At 38.8% G+C, this 22,726-nt stretch overlaps 1 protein-coding gene across 1 annotated transcript in view; it reads right to left on the bottom strand.

The window, feature by feature from the left end:
• The window catches only part of LOC149801857 (dual oxidase 1-like), a 47,430-nt gene extending 25,093 nt beyond the window's left edge, over nt 1-22,337 (bottom strand). The window contains exons 1-5 of the mRNA XM_089956861.1: nt 22,185-22,337; nt 19,565-19,785; nt 16,162-16,347; nt 15,612-15,834; nt 13,341-13,434 (exon numbers count right to left, since the gene is read on the bottom strand). Coding sequence (XP_089812987.1) covers nt 13,341-13,434; nt 15,612-15,834; nt 16,162-16,347; nt 19,565-19,636 — 575 coding nt within the window. The 5' untranslated portion in view covers nt 19,637-19,785; nt 22,185-22,337. The remainder of the gene's footprint in view (nt 1-13,340; nt 13,435-15,611; nt 15,835-16,161; nt 16,348-19,564; nt 19,786-22,184) is intronic.
• Between the last annotated feature and the right edge of the window lie 389 nt (nt 22,338-22,726).

A 22,726-nucleotide genomic window follows, 5' to 3' on the forward strand; every position in this document is an offset into this window, starting at 1 on the left:
GAACTCGTCACCCAGGACAGGACAGTCGTAGACATTCCTGAAAGACCCTTTCGGGAGGACACTTGTGTAACATGAGCCCCTGTTGAACTGGTCAGAACATTACCTAAAACATGTTGTACAGAAACTTGTTTCTATTCCACGTTGATCGTTTTCATGTGTCTTTTATCGTTGTACTTAAGCCTTTGGCTTTTATGTATTTTAGTCTTTCGTGTTCATTTTTAAAACATTCAATAAACGTGTCCTGAAAAAGTATAAAAACTCTTGTCTTGTCTGTTTTCGTGTCACAAGTGTCATTCCGAACACTATGGCTACCTCTGCTGTCTCTGCTCCCTCTTTCTCCACTGTCAAAGTCATCGACGAACACTTAGATCGTGCCAGTTGGGAGGCTTTGTATCTTCGTCATCCCTTTAACATGCTCATTGCTGGACTTAGCGGTTCAGGCAAAACCGAATTTGTCAAACGTTTGATCGAACATAAACATCATTTGATTGATCGTCCACCTCAACGCAACGTGTGGTGTTACAAAGATTGGCAATCGGCGTACAGCCTCTTGCGAGAAAGTCAAGGCGATTCCATCGTGTTTGTGGAAGGCATTCCTAAAGAAGACGATGGAATCGTGTCTGACTCCAGTCAAACCCATTTAACGAAGAAGAAATTAAACTTTGGTTTACACGCAAAGGGCATCGTCGTAATGCCAATGTCGTTTACATCACTCAAAATTTGTTTCAACAAAGTAAAGCCCATCGCACCATCAGTCTCAATGCTCATTGCGTGGTCTTGTTTAAAAGCCCTCAAGATAAATCGCAAATGCAAGTCTTAGCCAAACAGTCAGGAACGCCTTGGTTCACTCAGGCGTACGACGATGCCACTCATAATCCACACGCCTATTTACTCGTCGATTTGAAACCTACTACCCCTGATGATTTGCGATTTTGTACCCAATTGTTTCACCACTGGTGCCAAGACGGAGGGCCTGTCCTATACACGTCTCCGTCCTCGACTTAACCCCACAAAAAATCTATAAAAACCTTAGACACTTTTCGTCTGTCTCACACACATTTTCAACATGACGTCCCTTCAGTCCCATCTTCCCGTCAAATTGATTCGTGCCTTGTATGGCATCAGTCGAGAAAAAAAATCCACAAATACGGGCTCGTGTCTTAGAAGCCAGTCTCAGAGAAGTCTTACGATGGTTCAAGGTGACAGCACGTCAATTACTACAAGGGATCATTCAGATTCCTCATCAAACCAAACGCTTTTTTGATCGAAACAAAGTCGCTTTGACCCAACTGGCCGATCCCCGCATCGACACTCAAACCAAAAAACAAATCATTTTGAAACCTGGAGGGAGTGGTACTCTAGAAGGTGTCATCATTCGCTCTCTCTTAAGATGGGATCCTAATGCTCCCAAAGTTCTCCCCAAGAAAAAAGCCACCGTGTCAAGACCAGGGCCCCAAGGAGACCCGTGTCTCCAAGAACTTCTCCAGCAGCGGGACCCTCCTCTTTCCCATCACCACCCCGGAAAAAGAAAAGCCCACAGAAAAAGAAACAGAGAAAAAGTCTCCAGAAAAAGAAAATCCCACAGAAAACTAGTCGCAAGAGAGGCACTTCGGCCAGGACACAACCTTACACTCGCAAACCACGACCAACAAGGACGGTGACCGCGTCTCCGGTAGCCTCAGGTTCATTCACTTCTCCGTTGATGACACCAAGAACTGAGAAGTACTTGGAGACGTTGATAACACCAAAAACTTCTCCGTTGATGACACCAAGAACTTCTCCAGTGGCAGGATCCTCCTCTTTAGCGGCAGTGGCCGCTGCTCACAAAGTACCTTCTCCCAAAATCAAAGACCAAGAGAGATCGGGCATGTTACAAAGTTTACTGGATTTGTCCTAGCAAGAACTGGCTCGATTTAGTCCGTTACGTACCCCTGCACGACGTGTCATGCCTGTGCTCAAGTTAATACGACTTAAAGACAATCAGTGGCGACACGTTCCAGTATAAAAAAGTTGTGTTACAAAGTAGGGTATCAGTGTTTTGGTGCTCCTGAAGACTCAAAGATGTCACCCTCCAGAAAACATCCCTCTTATAAGCCCCAAGGAAAGAAAAGGAAAGGACTGCCTCCTCGTTTAGTCAAACATGGGGACATGTTATCTGTCCTGTCCAAAGCTTCTCCGCCCCTACGAGAAAAACTCATTCAAACAGCCTCCAAAGAGGTCATCCATGCCGTGTGCGAATGTTGTTTGAACATTTTGAAAGGCATGATCGATTTGTCCAAACACCAGAAACAATGCTTAGGCAAACATCGTCACGTTCTTCGCCAAACGGTTCAAAAGAAAATCCCCATTCGTCAAAAGAAGAAAATGTTGGTCCAACGTGGAGGAATTTTACCCCTCTTGTTAGACCCATTGCTGAAAGGAGTCTTGGGAACCATATTGTGAGGACTGGTGGGAGCAAGATAAAAAGGACCACTGAAGCAACAAGATCTCAGAATTGACCCTTGACATCCAATGGAAGGACGAAAACTAGCTTTAGTGCCTTACAAACGATGGATGGAATACCATCGTTAGCAAGAACAACAGACCCCGCATTTACCTCCCAATCCCCATTTGAGCGAGATGTCCCAGTTACAACACGAATTGCAGTCCTTGATGGATCGCCAAGATTTGTCCGAAACAGAAAAATCGCAAAAGTACGGTCAACTCTTGCAACGACTGCAACTCTTTCACCAGAAAGCTTTAGACGAAACAGCTCTACCCACTCTGAAAGATTTTAAGACCTTGATGAAAAGTCCAGCACCATCATCAGTACCAGTACCAGTACCACCAGTACCAGTGACCAAGATAGAAAAAGGAAAAGAAGAAGAAGGGTTTCAAACTCCACCAGAAAAAGTACGCAAGTTAACAACACCACCTACCTCCAGAATTGGATGGATTAAAAAGATGATGGCCACCCCTTCTTCATCACAAGAGAAAAAGAAAGTGAAGACAGAAGTGAAACAAGAACCGATATCCCCCGCTCAAACATCCTCCTCCTCTTCAACACCTATTGCCGGTCGCACACGCAAAGCATTGCAATCCAAGAAAATACCCCAAGAGAAAAAGAGTAGCATCCTCCAAGAGTGGGTGCCTTATTAACACACCAACCAACACAAAAAAATGGAAAAAGTCTTAGCCAGCATTTACTACGATCCCTCCCATCCTGCAGGTTACGCAGGAGTTCAAAAATTGTATCGTGCTGCCAAAACGCGACTGAAAAGTCTCCGTTTACCTCAAGTGCAACGATGGTTACAAGAACAAGCTACCTACACTTTACACAAACTCATTCGACGCAAGTTTGCCAGAAGTTGCACCCGAGTGGAAGGCATCGATCATCAATGGCAAGCCGATTTAGCCGATGTCTCTCATTTGGCCAGCTACAATCGTGGCTACAAATATTTGTTTTGTGTCATCGACGTCTTTTCCAAATTTGCTTGGGTCGTACCCTTGACTTCCAAATCAAGCAGCAAGTTAGTGCGAGCCCTGCAACGGGTGTTGAAATAAAGCGGTCGTCACCCTCTTCGATGGCAAACGGACAAAGGTACCGAATTTCTGAACCAAGCTTTCCAAAAAGAATTAAAGAAACGTGAAATTCATTTTTTTACCACCGAGAATCCTGAAACCAAGGCAATCATCGTGGAACGTTTTGAACGCACTTTGAAAGACCGCATGTGGAAATATTTTACGCATCACCACACTCTGAAGTGCATCGACATCTTACCGCACCTGGTGCAAGCGTACAACCAATCTTACCATCGAAGCATTGGACGTGCCCCGCAAAAGGTGACTCCCGACAACGAAGTGCTGGTTTCTGATCGCCTGTTTGATACGTCCCCGACGAGGGCTGTCCCTAAGAAAAGTGGAGTGTTGGCCGTAGGAGATTGGGTACGCATTGGCAAAACCAAACGCACTTTCGACAAAGGTTACTTAACTAACTGGACGACCGAATTGTTTCGTGTCACTGGACGAGTGCATGGTCGTGATCCTGCCGTCTATAAATTGGAAGACATGAACGGAGAAGTGTTAAAAGGAACGTATTATTTGCCCGAGTTACAACGTATCACCAAAAAGAAGACGACGTATACCACATCGAAAGCATTCTCGAATGCAGAACCCGTAAAGTGGGCAAACGACGTGTCAAAGAAGTTAAAGTACATTGGAAATGATATCCACCCAGTTTTGATTCTTGGATCGACGCTTCGTAAGTCATCGACTATAAAAAGAAGTGACCATCATGCCCTTTCACACAGACTCCGCTACTGCGACCACTCCTTCACCTAGTTCTTCTCTGCAAGATCTACAGAAACAACCCTTGTATGTGTGGTGTGGAGAACGTGTGCCTAAAATGCAAATCGTCTTTTTCTGCCAATTTGAGCTTGCAACAAGAAGACAAACAATTGTGGATCATTTTATTGAGCAGTTGCATCGGTTACCTGCTTCCCAATCCCTCCCTGAAATTCACCTCGAACGGGAACGACGGGAACCTTGTGTCCAGTGCCAGTGCCAGTCACCACTCCAACAACAATAACAACCCCATTTCGGGTGGAGACACTCCTCTGACTTCCAGTAACCCCTCGGACAGCCACAGAACTCTGGAATTATGAGTCACACTAACCAATTTTACTTAAACTTACCCAGTGACAGTTTCATGGAGGCGTTTCCCAAGAACACGTTGTGCTGTTACACGGATAAATTACCTCAGGCCATCCAATTTGATCACGAAGCCCATTGGGAAGTGGCTTTGGTAGAAATGATTCACCCAACCCATGTCCTCAATGTCCTTCCCAATCAATTTTTTTTCAGTGGAAGTTCATGACGAACAATTTTAACAGTACTTGGATACCAACGTCAAATATGATAAGAAAGCACCTAGCACAAAAAATCAAAAGTCGACCACCTATCACTTGTTGATTCCTCCAGGCTATTATTTTAGTGTTCAACATTTGGTGAGCACCATAACCTCCAGGTTTAATGTCGTGTTTCTTAAAGCTTTGGAGAGTGTCAGAAAAAGTGTCACCCTGGAGTACCATATAGTAGCTCGTCGTTTCCGAATGAAATTTCCTGAGGGGGGTAAAATCATGTCCGTTTTATTTTGTCCTGAATTGTTTGACATGTTGGGCGGAGACATGGAGATGAAAATGGCCATGATCAAGAAAAAAGGAATTACCAGTCATTTCCGACAACGATTCTTTTACCAAGTTATTTCGTTCCACGGTAGAACTGAACCAAGGACTGAATTTGATCTTTGTGTACTCCGATGTGGTGGAGCATAACGTGGTGGGACACACCTCCGTACCGTTACTGCGTGTCATTCCTTTCAAAGTGGATTCTGCCACGAACGCTGACGAGGAAGGTGGAAACACTTATCACGTTCACCGCGAATTTGTATATCCTCACTATTTGCCTGTCGGCAAGTCTTATTTGGACACGGTCAACATTGCTATAAAAGGAGATCTGGGACAAAATATTTTATTCACCAAAGGAAAAGTCACGGTGAAACTCCATTTTCGAAAACGGTTCTCTAACGACTTGTAAGTCATGTATCCAGTGTACCGAGGCGTTGCTCGACAGCGATGATACGGTTTGGGAGATATGCTAAAATCGGCTTTTCGTTCGGTGGCTCCCGTGTTCAAACCGATGGTGACACGCGCATTGCACGCCTTGAAAGATGCCGCACTGACACAAGGCAAAGAATTTCTCCAAAATGTCATCATCGACAAACAAAACCCTAAAGAAGCCTTCTTGAGGGCAGGCAAAAATGTCTTGTTGCAAACGGGCAAAGACATTTTGGGCTTACGAGAAACGCCTATAAATGCCCTGAGCTCTAGTGAGTCAGGCATTACTACATCCCTGCCGCCTCAACAAGCACAAGGCAGAAAGAGACGACAAAGAAAATACCCTTTCCCCAGACTTCACACTTCTAAAGCTAGAAAGACAAAGAAGAGAAAAACTGTTCGAGACTTAGACGTTTTAGATAATTAAATTATTGAGAAACAAAAAAAAATGATGCACCGAGAGTCTTGTCTTGTTCCAAGTCGGAACTAGATCTGTTTGCCATGCCACCCACCATGATGACCATGCAAGAATCCCAATGGGTCGAATTTCATCCCGTCTCCTCTTTGACGGATTCAGCGCCTATCGAGTTTGAAATCAAAGGACAACCTGAAGATTACATCGATCTGAATAGTAGTTACTTGTATTTGAAAGTGAAAGTGATCGAACCGCTCAACACCAATTCAGGAGCCGATGCTAGAGTAGCCTCCCGTCAACAATTTCATGCATTCCTTATTCAGTGAAGTGGGTTTGTACTTGAATAACAAACTGGTCAGCAGCAGCATGGATACTTACCCTTACCGAGCGTACCTGGACAATCTCTTGACGTACGGAAAAGAAGCCAAGACCACTCATCTGGATGCTTGCGTGCTATGGAAACCTGACACGGCAGGTGCAACCACGTTTAACGACACAGTCCTAACAGAAGATGACGATCCTCACAATGTGGTGTTTAACGACCGTCGTAAGAAAATTCTGCAAGGACGTAGTTTAGAATTGATGGATCGTTTGCATTTGGTCATGTGGTTGCAAGAAAAGTATTTGCTGAACGGTGTGGATGTCCGCCTGAGACTGAATCGTAGCAGTGCCTCTTTATATTTGATGGCTGCTGCTGAAGCCACTTACAAAACTATCCTTCAAGAAGCCAGACTCTACGTGCGTCGTGTGGAAGTGTTACCTAAAGTGGGAAACGATATCAGTCACACGTTAAGCAGAACGACCGCCAAGTATCCAATACGACGCGTAGAAGTAAAAACGTTCACCATTCCCGCTGGACAGCGATCTATAATCGAAGATCATCTGTTCCAAGGACAGTTACCCAAACGTTTGATCGTTGGTATCGTAAGCAATGCAGCTTTCAACGGAGCCTACAATGAAAATCCATTTACCAGTTTCGAAAACTTTGGCGTGTCCAAGATTGACGTCAGTCGCGACGGCAAGACCTTGTGTACCCGACCCTTTGAGCCCAACTTTACCCAGAAGAATTATTTGAGATCATGCTTGTCTCTGTACGAAGCCACCGGACAGTTAGGAACCAACACCAGTCACGGTATTTCGTACGACGATTATGCAGGAGGTTAAGCTTTGTGGGCTTTTGATTTCACTCCAGACCAAGGCAGCGACGAGGGACATTTCCACCCTATAAAATCTGGTCAGATTCGTGTAGAACTTCAGTTTCAAACCGAGACCCTGATGTAACAGTGAACGTCATCCTGTATGCAGAATTTGATAATACGATAAAAATCAACAGTTTGAGAGAAGTCATTCTAGATTATTAGAAGTCATGGAAGACTGTTATTCCTCTTTACCTAGTGGAGAAACTTTGGACATGGAATGTGAGGAGACCATGAAAGAAGAATCTCAAGACAAAGACGACGAAGTTATGATGAAGTCGAGATAGCCAGAACAAGAAGCACATTTAGTCTCCTGTTTTGCTACAGTCCTAGCAGAAAAAATTAAGGAATTGATCAAGGAAGATTGCTATGGATGTCACAATGATCATCCCAGTCAAATTCAACACGATAAATGTCTGATGTTGAGTCAAGAAGAAAAATTGGACGAGTATCTGGACGAAGCTTGGGGTCTCATCTCGAAAGAAGTCGTGTTGCATCAGTGGTATAAAAGCTTGCGTGAACATTCTTGTCCTCCATTAACGCTTCTGGAGATCGCATAGAAACTCTCCTGAACCAGGGTCCGAAGTCGGAGCTAAACGCCTTTTACTTGTCAGACATTTTCCAAGAGAAAGTCAGGATCGAATTGATCACTTATCATTACTTGTGAAGAAAAAAACACACAAATAAATGGATACCTGGGAACTTTATTATCTTTTGAACCACAGTTCGTACACTGCTTCTTGGAATCCTGTCGTATGTGCTAAAGATGAACTCCCTCATCGCAAACCTCAAGACCATCAAGCTTATGTGATCAACACGGACGACAGTCATCACCCAGGAACCCACTGGGTAGCCGTCTCCTTTCCTCAAGAAGGATGTGTGGAATATTTCGATTCGTATGGATTGCCTCCTTTGGAAGACGATATCATTGACTCTATGAGAAGAAATGCTCAGACCACACGATTCAATAATGTGAAATTACAAAGCACAGATTCCTTGGTGTGTGGACAGTACTGTGTGTATTTTCTGCATCATCGCAGTCTGGACTATCCTTTAGAACATTTAGTGACTCATTTTGAACCTAGTTCTTCTTCTAGAAACTATGTGAAATTAGGTCGATGGTTTTGTGACCATTATACTTATCTTTTGTCTCAAGCTAGGAAACGTAGTGTCCATCAATGGCCTAGTGACTTCCAACAGTGGAAATCACAATTTCATTCACAACGTTGTCAGCCCTGTCCAAAATAGTGTTAGTGATTTGAGAAAAAATGTTTGTTATTTGAAAAAAATGTTCAATGTTAAACTGAATAGTTATTGTTAAAATGTTATAGTTCCTTGTTAGTGTTAAGTGGTTTTGAATTAAAATGTTGTGTTTTGAAGAAAAAAATGTCTTTGTGGTTTGTTTGGCTATAGGTATCCTGATTCATGCTCTTTGACTTCTTACTATCACTCCCATGACACTCATTGAACGTTCCGACTCGAAAACCGTGTAGGGATGTTTTCCTTCACGTCCGCGCTTTGACTATAAAAACGGGGCAGTCTCCAGTCTGACCATCCATTGTCGACTCATTCTCCTACGAAGATGTGCTCCAGACTAGCTAAGCTAAACGAAGCCTACGTGAATTTGCATAGCGTCAGACACAGTCTGATACAGAAGCCTGAAGAGATAGAGAACGTTAGAATGTTAAAAGTCACTGAAGACCTGATAGAAGAGCTCTTCAGAGAAGAAATTAACAGGGAGAAAGAAGAATGGACAGAGAAGTACAGACTTCAGAAACAGCAGAGAGAGCAGCGACAGCAACAACAGCAGCAGCAGCAGCAACCTGAACCTGACAGAGGCTGTGTCGACTGTCGTATCGATACCAAAGAGTTCTTCTTCTCTTTCCGAAGAAGCAGACCTTATCCTGGGAGAAAGCCTATCGTCAGAGGAGGTCGCAATCTTAGAACCTAAAAGATTGTCATAGCTTCAAGTTCACACACAAATAAAACAGCCCTTTTCAGTGCTACCCCATGCTCTAGAAAAGAAATAACAATCGATTGGAATATGCCAGGCGCATACTGAATGAACTGGCCGCGGAGGCCATAGTCAAAGAGGGAAGGATAAAGAAGGAAGAGGAGGAGAGAAGACAGAGGGATCAGGAGGAAAAGAAGAAAGGAATCCTGCCTCACATAATAATGAGGCACAAAGTGAGGTGAAACCCTTGGTGAGGACATCACCCCAGCCAGAAGCTATACCACAGCCACAGGCACAACCTCTTCCACCACAGCCACAGCCACAACACCATCCACGAATTCAGCACAGACAGAGGGAAGTCTTCAGGGCCGCAGAGAGTGATGATTTGGATTCGGAAGCCAATCATCCCCCTTCTGCTATTCCAGTCACAAGGGTGAATTGGCAAGGAGACTGGAGTCGGAGATGCGTGTGCGGTGCCAAGCCAGGGAGGTGTCACCACTAACAGATGCCTCTGGAGTTCGCGAAAAACAGCCCTTCTCAGAGCTAACCAAAACTATAGAAAAGATATAGTAATCAATTTGCCAATGTGCGAATGTGGAGTAGTGTAATTATAATCACTCACTCATTTTCCTGCTGTGATTGTATGTGTTGATGTGTGTGTGTGTGTGTGTGTGTGTGTGTGTGTTTGTGTGTGTGTGTATGTGTGTGTGTGATTGTAAGCGATGGCGTAAGTATGTGTGGACAGCATATTTGGGTTTGATTTTGCTGCTTGTCGTGTGTGAATAGTATATTTTGGGTTTGATTTTGCTGCATTACGAGTGTGGATAGTATATTTGGGTTTGATTTTGCTGCTTGTCGTGTGTGGATAGCATATAATATGAGATGACAAAAGAAGGGGATGTTTTCCTTCACGTCCGCGCTTTTTATATAAGAAACCATAGCGTTTGTCGTTCGAACCATTCTACAAAGAATAATAAAGAAGATGGCTTCAAACCACCTTGATAAAATGAAGAAGTTACAAGACGTTTTGGACAATTTGGGCATGATTGAGTAAATGTTAGTAAAACTGGACGAGGATCGCTATTCTTATAGTCCACATAGAATAAAGATGGAGATCAACAACATAAAAAAGCTAAAGGAAATAATCAGTGATCTGCTGAAAGAAATAAAGGAGGAGAAGGAGGATGAAAAGGAAAGGATAAGGATGAGAGCTTGGAATGAAAAAATTGAAAAGGAAGAAGAAAATGAGAAGAGGAAGAAAGAGGAGGAGGAGAAGCAGAAAGATGAGAAAAAAAGAAAAAGGATGAAGAAAGAAAAGAAAAGAAGAGAAAAAGTGTAGGAGAGAAAATAAGAAGCTGGAGGAGGAATAGAAGAAATTAGAAGAAGAAAAAAAACCAAAGGCCCTTTTCAGGGCCACTCCAATGCCTCGGGAAGAGATTCCCTTTCATGCCTCCATTTCTTTTTTCAAAAAAAATGTCTATTGTCTGTGTTCTATATCCATCTCCCATGGTCCATTTCCATTGTCCCTCTATAATCCCATCCATGTTAAACTTCCCCATGTTAAATTCCCATTGTCCCTAGACAGTCCCATCCCCCCATGCTAAATTCCCATTGTTCTTAGGGTACAAACTGTGTGCTCTCCATGTTAAATTTACATAGTCCCCAGGGTACAAACCACCTATTTATAATGAAAATCCCCTAGTCCCTAGGGTATCCAGCCTAACTACTAATGTATCATCATTACCATTTCCCATCCCATAACAGAATGTACCATCAGTACCATTTCCCATCCAGTATCTTTAATGTGTTAGAGGTCGATGTTTCTATTCATTTCCCTCAATTATTTTAAAGGACTCAAAATGGCTATAGTAAAAGACTATCAAACGTAGGAATAGAGCTTATAAAGGGCACAGTTTATCATGCACATATTTTGCTGGAATATATGAAAAACAACCATTAACATGGCCATTTTTCATCCACAGCCTCACACTAACGTCTGCAGGACTGAGATCTATGTTTAGCATCAAGTCAGTCATAAGCAATAACCAAATTAAATATGGTCTAAGTCTTCCTGGAAAATTGTCAAAAATATATTACGCTTCATAGGTAAGATACTTGAAGATAAAACCCAGAACATGAATACTAGTATTCGCAAGTCATCCAGCTATCCCAAGCCAGTTAAGGCCAGAACTTTATTTTGAAAGAATGGTCTAAATATGCCGAAATCAAACTCCTTTGATATCTTGTCGAAATAAAGTTTTTCGTGAACTTTTGTTATATAATTGAAACAAGATGGATAGCAATGACTTCAAAATAAATTAGGTGCATGTCGATTCTAAATCAGTCATGGGCCATTACTCCGTAAAATTGAGTCACTTCCTGGTGACTAGATACTATGTTGAGGGGAATTTTATTTGCAAACGTGCTTAACATCAAACAAAGCAAATTGAACGCCTGTGTTCTGAACCCAGAGTGATGATTAAGTCACTCAAAAACCGTGATTCTTTAAAATAAGGTTATAATTTGCATCATCGTAAACGTCATATGAGATATTGTTAAAAGAAAAATCCACAAGGCTAATATTCAGTTCGACTCAAGCAGAAAATTTAAATAATAGTGTTCGCATCTGGGTGGAATGTCTGTTCAGGATCGTTCAATGCCAAAAGTATGCAAAATAAGGTCAAAATATAGTCATGTTAAAACTTTCTACGAATCGGTTACGTTAAAGATTTATTGCAAATTTGATTGAAATCAGCAAAAAGTGTAAATGATAAAGAGTTCATATGTGATATAAACACCCATGCTCAGTTTATTAAGGGCCACAACTCTTATCGATCTCATTTATTACTCCGCTGAGGTGAAATTTCTCAACTAACCTGATTTAAATCATTTGAAAACGTGAATACACGAGTGTTTACAAACTTGTGAAATATCTATTCTAATTTGACAAAGGGTCATAAATGTGTACAAAATCGTTTAAATTAGTGCTTTATTTTATTTATGCAACCCCTTGTTCATAAGAGTTTTAACTGTGCGTTTGATTGAGTACGTGAAAATTATAATATATACAAGCCATTGAGATGCCTATTGTAAGTTGATAAAAGGGAACGACTTTCAGATACACAACCCAAATCTGCTCATTATTCTTAACTCTTCCTAATTCCTGTACACACAAAGTTTCGCATCACATTTGTTTGAAATATAATCACGAATGTGGATCCTAGTGTTCACAAATTTAAATATTTGCGATGTCAATTTTAAGCCGACCACGGGCCACAGCTAATAAAATCATGTGCACCATGTGATCAACATCTCAATTATTCGAGTTGTTGTTGAAATAAAGCTTCGCAAAATATTTTGTTTAAATCTAAAATTAATGAAGCTGTAAGAGCGCTCAAAAGTGGAATAATGACTGGAAGCACAGCTGGAACAGGTCTGTGTATATGCCCCTTCCCTTATAGCGGTGTAAAACGTCCAAAAGCTGTTCCTCACACAAAAGATATGGCTTTTGAAATGTGCAAGTTCAGTTATACTTGTTAAATACATTATCTTGGACATATCCATAAAAATTGACATGTTGTGCTTCAAATTTGCCAATGAATTAACCACTGAAATCATACATCATTAATTATTTTATCATACTGATGTGTAATATTAAAATCAGTCATTTGAATGTAACTATTTGCAAATCATAACTTAACAAAAACAAGCATAATCTTCAGTACAGACAAAAGAAGGAGGTAGAGGTGAGGAGGATAAGTTGAATCAAACGCTCAATCCCTTTAGCATTGTTATAATTAGAAATCTAGTAGTTTATCCCATGCTTAATTTTGAGAGTAAATTTGGCAATTTCGTTTATATTCAAACCATCAGAACACCTTCCATAAACATATAGACAAAACCAACATAGGTAAAGGATTTTGTTATGCCTTTTTAACTAATTACCGATTATATTTGTCTGTATCATTATCTTAAACGCATTCAGTATTTGCTGCAAAACCAAATGGTTGATAAGCTACATAACAGTCAGCTTAGCTCGTTGTTTGAGATTTAGTGCAAGAAAAAACGTTTATATCAACCATTCCATATGCTTGAGTATTTGCAATGCTTTGCACAAAAGTATTAACCTCAAAGTAAGGATGAAAATAGAGTCGCAACTGAATGAGGATACATGCATTTACCGTATCATCTCATGTATGTCATCTTTGGAAAGCACACGTTTTTGACTGGCGTCGTACATGTTGAACAAAAGACGAACTTTCTGGTCTAAATCATCTAGCAATAGAAAATTATAGAAATATAAATACTCCGATATAGGCTTGAACTATTGAAATTACAGGCAAAGAAAATTCTTTAATCTTTCTCTCTAATTTGTTTTAGCAGGAATGGATAAACAAAACAATATACAAAGGTTTAGTTCACAAAAAAAGATTTACTTTTATTTGTTTTATATTGGCTGTATCCCAAATACTCTAAATCATTAAATGAGATGTCAATGATCTTTAAAGGCGAGCCCAGTAGAAAACTCATACATCTAAGGCCCATTTGAAGCTCTTAAACAGATTCAAATGACGAATATTTCGGGTACATTATTGGAGCATCATCCTGATTCCAGTCGTGAAGCACGTCAGTATAACATCGCATGTAATCAACTGCACTGGATTTCAAATCGAACAGTAAATATGCATGTGGCAAACGCTTGGCATTGTCATATGCACAATATAGCCACGACGATCATAGCTGTCTCTCCAGCACTTCCATTAGAGATTTGGCTGGTACTTTTGAACAGCACTAACTAATGCGTATTGGGACTGGTGATTCGATGATATTCCAAATCTTTACATAACATGTTATACAAGATGACGAGACGAGTTTAACCGAACTTTATGACAGCATTGTTTGTATCTTCCTTCTCAGCAACAATAACAACTTTGAAAAGGAAATTGTTGAGCATCTGTTCAGTCTTTTTTGACAAGTCATTCCTATCTGCAGCTGTCGCGGTTGTACATCAAAAGCAGAAAACGGAAGCATACTTGCTGTGCGAAACACTATGAACATTTATTTCGCAGTTGCAGATATTGAACTATCAAGAAATAAGTGCTGAGAATGCACACAGACATTAGTTCGTAAGGATGGGTTTTGGATTGTAAATATAGGTTTGGCTTTGTAAGAACTTATTTTATGATAGTATACCCTGTACCCGGTTGACAGGATTATTTCCCAATGACTTGTGTTTGTTTGACAGAGTGTGATATTTCATACATTGCAGTATACCTGTTTTTGCATTATTCTAATTTCTTTAAGTATGTGCTATTTCTCTAACCATATACATTTTCTCCCCTCATTTAGTTTTGATGACATAATATGAATTCATTTTTTCCGTAATTTATTATTTCATTCATTCATGCAATCATGCATATTATTTTCCTCTGAGCGATTAAACATTATTACAAAAACATGATTATGTTTTAAAAAGTGTAACTTTCCTACGAAATGAAAGTGCAGGAAACACCAAGCTGAATCGATAAGGTGTGACCTTGTTTGAATAAGTGTCTCTTTCTCTCATTCTCCCGGTTACAATTTTACAGCTATGAGTATGGTACTATAAAGCATCTAGTTCATTATTTATTAACAATATGTGGCAACTGAGTGTGTTTGGATGTTAGTTTGTAAGAAATAGTGTTTGTCGTCTGTTTATAGCATATTATACCCCTATGCATGTATTTGCAAAAACCAATGTTGGGATGTAAATGTTTGCTTTTGGTTTTCTTAGAGCGGATGTTTGTTAGCATGCAAAACAAATGATACTGCTAGACATATTAGTTGGCAAGGGTGGGATGTTGGATTGTACGGATGGTTTTTGTTTCTACAAGTAAATGTTTTCCATCATTTGTTTCGAGACTGTTTCTCCATCAGACCTTATAGCCGTTTAAGTCATGTTAAATTGCAGAGAGGGCTGTAGTAATTAATAATGTTACATTCATGCAAAGAAATAGTGACAAATAATGTTTAAGTTCCAATGACCAGTACAGTTAAATGATAATGCTTAATTCCCACAGGCTCCCATAATGTCTCACAGGTAATATTGAAACTCCTACAGACCCCTAAAGTGACCTATACTTATAAATTTATATCAGCCACCATACGATTTATAGACACCAATGGCGTCATCTGTCATATTAAAGTCCCATAAGCTCATATACCATTTCAAACCTAAGGTTAAGGTCTCACAGACCATCAAAGTATCCAGCAGGACGCCATAACATTTCTGTAGATTCCCCTTACCGAGTAAATGTAAAATACTGGACGAATCTACAGACAATTAATGGGTCACCAGGCGGGCCTACATAAGCTTTCTTTAGATATCTGACTGGAGGACGAATAGTAGGAAAGAGAACACCTAATAGCATTGCACTATCAAACCTAACAAGTACTTATATATAAATGATTACTTGAAGCAAACAGAAGGAAGATCTTCATGAAGTCACGGAAGGACACGTGACCATTTCTCTCGGTGTCCACCAGCAGGAACATATGCTTGATGAAAATGGAGCTGGGCTTGAGTCCGAACGCCTCTGCAAACTCGGTCTGGGTCAGCTGCGCTTGAATTATCTTCTCTGACACAGACTCACTCTTAAAATCATCCATGTAATCCGATGAGTCTTTCCAGAATGACTAGACAACATAAACAATGGATAATGATTTTTACATTTGTCAATGAAATGACTTCTGTTAAAGTCATCAGCTAAACGCGTATCTTTCAGAGGTACGTTTGTACAGTATCATGTATCATTTCTGGTAAATCTACTGACAACAGCACCAATAAATGTTACGCATATGTAATTTTTATGCTGTTTTTCAACTTTACTCAATGTTTTTGTTTCAGTGCATTTTATCCATAATATGTTTTCGTTGTACACAATCTGTTTAATATTTCTATTCTGTTAATGCAATATAATTACTAGCTAAATTGTATGAATTCGGTGAAATGAATTAAGTCACCTTGAGGCAGACGCTTTTGAAATACTTGTTAAGCTCTGCTTGCCGGTCCTTTTTGGTTGTGCTGTTTCGTATAATGTAAGCCTCCACCAGTGATCTCCCCTTAAGAGTTATGCCCTGAGCCTGGAGCATGCGCTCTAGGATAACTGCGAACTGGGTTCTCTCTGCCTTGTTTCGGAATCGAATTACCTAGTAAAAGATATACTAGAAGGTTTGATTGATACGAAATAATCAGAATTTAGAAAAAGAGAAATGTGTGTACAGATGATCAAATTTTATTCTAGCATCTGGATGCTGATAATTTCAAGCTATTTCTCGAAGTCTGAAACAACAATGCAAGTAATAATAATGAGGACTTTGTATAGCGCCTACTCTTTAGAAGCTCTAAGCGCTTTATAACATTAGACAACGCCTATAAGATAAAAAACATAACAATATTATTACAAAAAACAAACACCATGAAATTAGAAAAACATTAGTGTAGTTTGTTAGTTAATAATAATTCATGTATGCCAACGAGGAATATATTTCAATAGCCAAACTAGTGATAGAGCTAGAAAGTGTGTGTGTGTGTGTGTGTGTGTGTGTGTGTGTGTGTGTGTGTGTGTGTGTGCAAAACTTCCTTTTTCTCAACTGAATTAAAATCTAATATCGTTCCAAATAGTTATTTCAATCGACAAACTTCACGCCCGAAAATAGGTAATATGATAGACGTACACTATTTTCCAGGTTTAAATTACGTTAATTAAAAACATATTGCATTGCATATGGTTCAACTAGTGGTGGTATTTAATGTAGATGTTCAGGTCTCTGAGTGGGAGTGTGGTGTTTGCTAGTGCTCTTGACAGCATCTTGTCTTTCATGGAATTATTTCTTGTCTAATGTTTATTGAATTTTGTTTTAGTAAACTATTACTATTCAATACAATTAATTTTATTTCCAAAAAGCCTTGTCTTCAGATTCCGAACCTCACATATATGACCTCATTACTATCCTACTAAAATTGCTTCTTCCACATTTTTCGTGTTCAGGTCGTAGGCAACTTCAATGCTCAGATGAAAACATGGAAATAATTGGAAGTTGTTAATTTTCAGACCAATTTGTGGCTATGTGCATTCATTTTAAAAAACGGAGAACAACATAAAACGTCATTTAATTGTAAATCTTTTTCAAAATCAATCTGCACGTGTTTGTCTTGTGTTTCGCAACATGTTTTTGCGATCATACATGAAGTAATATATGCTTAGATGTCTGGTAACATCCACAATAAATCACTTGAGCATATAACGATATTGCAAGGAGTCTACATCAAAGACAATCCGGAACTTGAAAAATACTTAATATGGCCTTTATGGTAAGAATGTATAGGCCTACTGGAAGGCAAAAACATACAATGTTGCTATTATCACATCTGGTATCGCAGAAAATTTGTTAGCATGTATTTTTCGCCAAGATACAGAATATCCACAATGTAAACAAGCGATGTTCATTGATCTTATCTTCTCATAGAGCTAACTCAGTCAAAAGCTTCAATATTGGTTACTTCCCTTCCGTTAATCTCGTAGCAAACCATGATAATCGACTTTTATGAACATCTTTAAGGGATACATGCCCAGGTAGGAAACAGTATTCACACGCAAAAAGTTTACTCACAAGCTCAAACTCAACTCTTTGAATAAGGACCGGAACATAGTTAGCCGATATCCTTTTAATCGATAAATAGGAGTATAGATATGTGTGTGTGTGTGTGTGTGTGTGTGCGTGTGCGTGTATGTGTGTGTGATTTGGATTTTTAACGTAGATTTTAAAGAAATTCATTCGTATCGCAACAACGTCTGCAGTGTGGCAGTTTATAATAACGTCTAGCACTGTTGCATCATGCCGCAGGCATGTAGCATGATGTCCCACCCAGTCACATTATCCGGACACCAGGCCGACATGTCTTAGCACTAACCTCTGAATGCTTAGCACCAAGCGAGACAGCTGCTAATATCATTTTAAAAGTTCTTTGGTATGACTTGGCCGGGGATTGAACCCACTACCTTCCGCATCAGAGGAGGACGATCTAACCAATATGCCACCGGAGCGGTGTGGAATTAAATCACGCCTACTGCGAGATAGCATGGATTCACGTCAAGAAGACCAATAACAAAGATTGTAAAGACCTTAACCTTGATTTATATACAACATGGATTCACGTAAAGACCAAAGAGTGCCAAGACTATATACAGTAAAATCCGCTTTATTAGGCCAACTTTTAATCGAGGCAGCCGTTTATTTGGAACAAATTTTAAATGAAAGAATACATGTATACCTCTTTAACTCCTCGGCATAAGTGGAGCAGTCGTTTAATTGGGTCAAAGTGTTCGAGTCCTGATTTTTTCCAATTAACCGAAATCCACCGTATATACCAAATCATTTGCTGCGAGATCACATGAACTAAGGACCAGATTGGATGGTACAGACCTTAATTTTCTGAATAACATAGACAGGAGAGTTTCAAGAACACGTGTTCTGACAAGTCCTGACACACCGGTAAAAAGATATTACCTATCAGATCGAACTGAACATCAAGAAACCTGTCATCATGCAATTTAGACCTTAAACATAAAAACAACAATTTCCATGCAGCATGGAGTTTCTTCGTGCAACACAAGTATCATCATACAGCTGGTTATAACTGAGCTACGTTCAAAGGTGCAATCTATCTGAAGTACAATCTTCATGTACACTAACTGTACAACAAGACTACTGATGTATTTGGGTTCCTTAAACACGTGTAAACATTGTCCATCCAAGTTGGCGTGCATACGTTAACTTAGTCCGACGAAGGATGAAGTTGTAACCTACCATTTGGAATCCCAAGCAAAAGATACAAACAAAACAGGTAGAGCAGAACGAGTGAAATGTAGTCAATATTATATTAAATACACGTTTAATATAAAGCAAAATGAAACTGTAACTTCTATGCTCGCATACAATCTCTTTCCAACATCCAGAATATCTAAAGCGCTACTAATGCCAATTGATAACATACCAGTGATGGTTTTATGCATACCAATACTCAATTATTTGCCGGTCTGTCACAAAATGTAATCATGTTATTCAAAGCGAACTCACAGGGCCCATGTGACTTTACATCGGCCATTCTTCAAACCCCATTCAAATATGCAGCGGTTCGCTTTTACGTTTTCCGGTTTAAAAGTTGAAGACAAAATAAATGGATAGGTAAACGAATGAGTTCTTCAAAAACGCATTCAATATCTTTCTTAATTGAATTATACGCAGAACGTGATTACTGTCGTGATATGTTGGGTGAATTTCAAGTGCGTTTAATAAATGAATGTAACTTTTCTTCATTGGATACACATTATCCAGTCCGTGTCTTTATAACGTTATTACTTACAAGATCATGTTCATCTGGAATCTTAAGAGACAAAAGTTCCTCCATATTGTCGCTGGAGAAATACACCTCCATTCTGTCGATACCTCATCGCATCATTCCGCGCAGGTCAATAAACCTCACAGCCACGCCTGTGTGGTCCAAGACACTGATACGGTGTTCCTTCTCCTCGAGGTTAGTGGTGACGATTCGATCCATCTCGTTCGGGCCAATCCACTCATTCACTGAATGTTCACGAAATTGAATTAATGGAACAAAATCAACATGAAGTATGTGTGTATATTTTCTATAAAATTGAACAAATGTACACATAGCATATATTGTGAAAGCACATAAAATGATGGGTAAACATACTTTCATATGAAAGAGACTAAGAAAAAAAACTATTTTTCTGTATTCGAACACTTTTGATCACTATAAGAAATTGATAATTGATAGTACGACCACAAGTACTTTTCTTTTTGTAGGAATCAAACATGTATATCAGAAAGAGAAATTATTTGAACCTGAATATGATTTCATCTTTAGTAAGAGATACGTTTGTGTATATTAGTAACATATTTAGCCTCCTGCACATACTGTGAATACAATCTTGTTAGAATTTGCTTCTTACAAAACAAATACCAATAAATTACTTACTGTTGGCTTAGATTAGTTGTACTTGCTACCATCGCAGAGACTTTATAACAGATGCAAAATATTGATGACGTTTAATATTTTGGATCAAACTGAGATCTTGGTCAAACTTCATTCTTATACTTTTAATGGGGTATGTATCAAGGCCAATACAAGGTTAGCAATATCAGGTCCACTTGGGCCACATGGTAGCACTAATAACCTTTTGAGGAAATTTGAACATACTTGTTGATTGCATATTTTTTTATTCATTTATTAGTATTTTCTTGCAAACACTTGCTGAAAGAAGTATAGTGTGATAGAACATAGTATGATCTCCACAAGGTTGAAACTTCAGAATACTAAACCTCATTTTTACAATTCACCAAACATAATTAGATCAAATATATACAAATTTGTTGATAAATGCTTTGTCATAATGAAAACCTCACTCCAATGAACATTTTACTTATATCAAAATCCACTATAGCATGGGACCATTATATGTGGCATTTATCAAGGTCACAACAATATTTTGGTACTTGAAAACATCTGTTATGTTGTAAACAATACAGAGCAATAAATATATATTTAGTAAATAGTTTCTGAGTACCTGTCCCTCAAGGGACTTTTACTTTTAAACCATGGATTGCATGAAGCAATGCTAAAACTGTTTTAAGCGAAACATAGGGATACATGTTTGCAAGAAATGATTTGATATGTTACTATATGAAAAATCAGGCATAGAAATGTAACAGTGAACATTTTCAACACATCTTACTGAACCTTCAATTTTTAAAACACAATTTTGCGATTATTTTTATTTTTTTAAAAATTGTTTTCCTTCACAGCATAAGGAAATGCATTTTGTAAAAGATACATTAATACCTCTTTGTGCATTCATAATCTTTTGTGTTTTATTGTTTTGGTAAACTTTCAAATAAACTTGATTTGTTCAAAAACTTGTATTTTAATCTTTCTGTCTACATGTACCTAACTAGGTCAGTATTTGCACATGTGTAAAGCACTGTGACAACTGAATGTTTCCAAAAGCCTGTAAATGTTATAAAGGGACATTGACTGGCATTCACAATCATTACTAGCTCTTTTCTATGTTATGCATTTCATTTGGTCAGCTGTGGTGTAAAATGTTCGATCCACAATGTGCCTTTTCTGTAATGGAGTTTTCTTGAATCAGTATTTCCAGTTTATCCATACATCCATGCATTGGCTTTTCTTGTACGATATATCATGAGGATTATAGCTGACTCTACGAGATATTACTGAGACAATCAAAACTATGCAGTTGTGTAAACTTACTGGCAGTCAAGTAAAACCTAAGCAATTTGACACATCAAAGTCATCAGTGTCCATAATTTATCCAAACTTGCCATATGTATGACTTTCTTTATGACACCACTTTTTCTACCAGATCCATCTATTTATTGATTTATTCATGCATCCATGAATAAATAGAATATGATAATTGTCATAAGATAGGCATTATATATTAAAATGTACAATTTTATTACTTCAGGATATTGAAGTTGTTGAAATATGCACTGATTTTTATTTTTTTTAAAGTTAAAACTGTATGCGGACCTTTTGGTTGAGGAAAAATAAGACATATTATTAGATATTACCCTAATTTTTGATGCCATTGAACATATTATATAAAACTTTACAATAAACGACACATTTATGGAACTTAAAGACTATTTACATTTCTTTAACTATTGTTTGAGAGAGCTGATAAAATATAATTCCTAATCAAGAACAAACATCGCAGATATACAGCCTTTGTTACGCTCTTGATCAGTAAGCAACTAATTAAGATTTCACTGTAGATTTTCAAGATCCTGCCTGATATTGTTCCTTAGAAAAAGGTACAAATCTAGGCCTTCATATGGGTCAGTAGGGAATGCTAGTCTCTCTTCTTCCAAGATGAATGTGCATAAGTCAAATATTTCCTTGTCACAAGGATACGTTTCTCTAAAAAGACACTCACCTCTGCAAGTGTCAATGTCTTCGATTGGGACACCTGACTGATAATTTTGAGTTCCATATAGTGTAGGAATTTGGTACATAACTGCGGGGCGTCCACTTGGCATAAGTGAGTTTCTTGTTGGCCTAATGAGATGCATGTTCCACACCTTCACAACTTCATCCAACTCATCCTGCAATATTATTAGAACTCTGTTGTATACCCATCTTTAACAGTCTATACATATTATTTGTAAGACAAAAATTATATTTTTGTAATTTGATATGGAATAAGTACGATTTTTCAGTGAATATTTAGGATTAATGCTTGGATGAAACATCATCATCATAATTCTTAAAATACATTGAAACATTTATTTTATGAATGTAATAAATCGTAAAGACTTTGCTGCCATGCATTAAGAAAAATTGCCCACATGTCCAAATTCTTATTTTGCCTAAAGGGTCATTTAAGAACAAATTATTTTTTGCAGAATAAATAAATAGTCTTACTTCAAGCAAAGACTTTAAAAAATGTTATATATCTTCCAAAACTATAAAAAAGGA

Source organism: Sinohyriopsis cumingii, chromosome 4, assembly GCF_028554795.1.
Source record: "Sinohyriopsis cumingii isolate HCF-2022 chromosome 4, ASM2855479v2, whole genome shotgun sequence".
Taxonomy (NCBI): Eukaryota; Metazoa; Mollusca; class Bivalvia; order Unionida; family Unionidae; genus Sinohyriopsis; species Sinohyriopsis cumingii.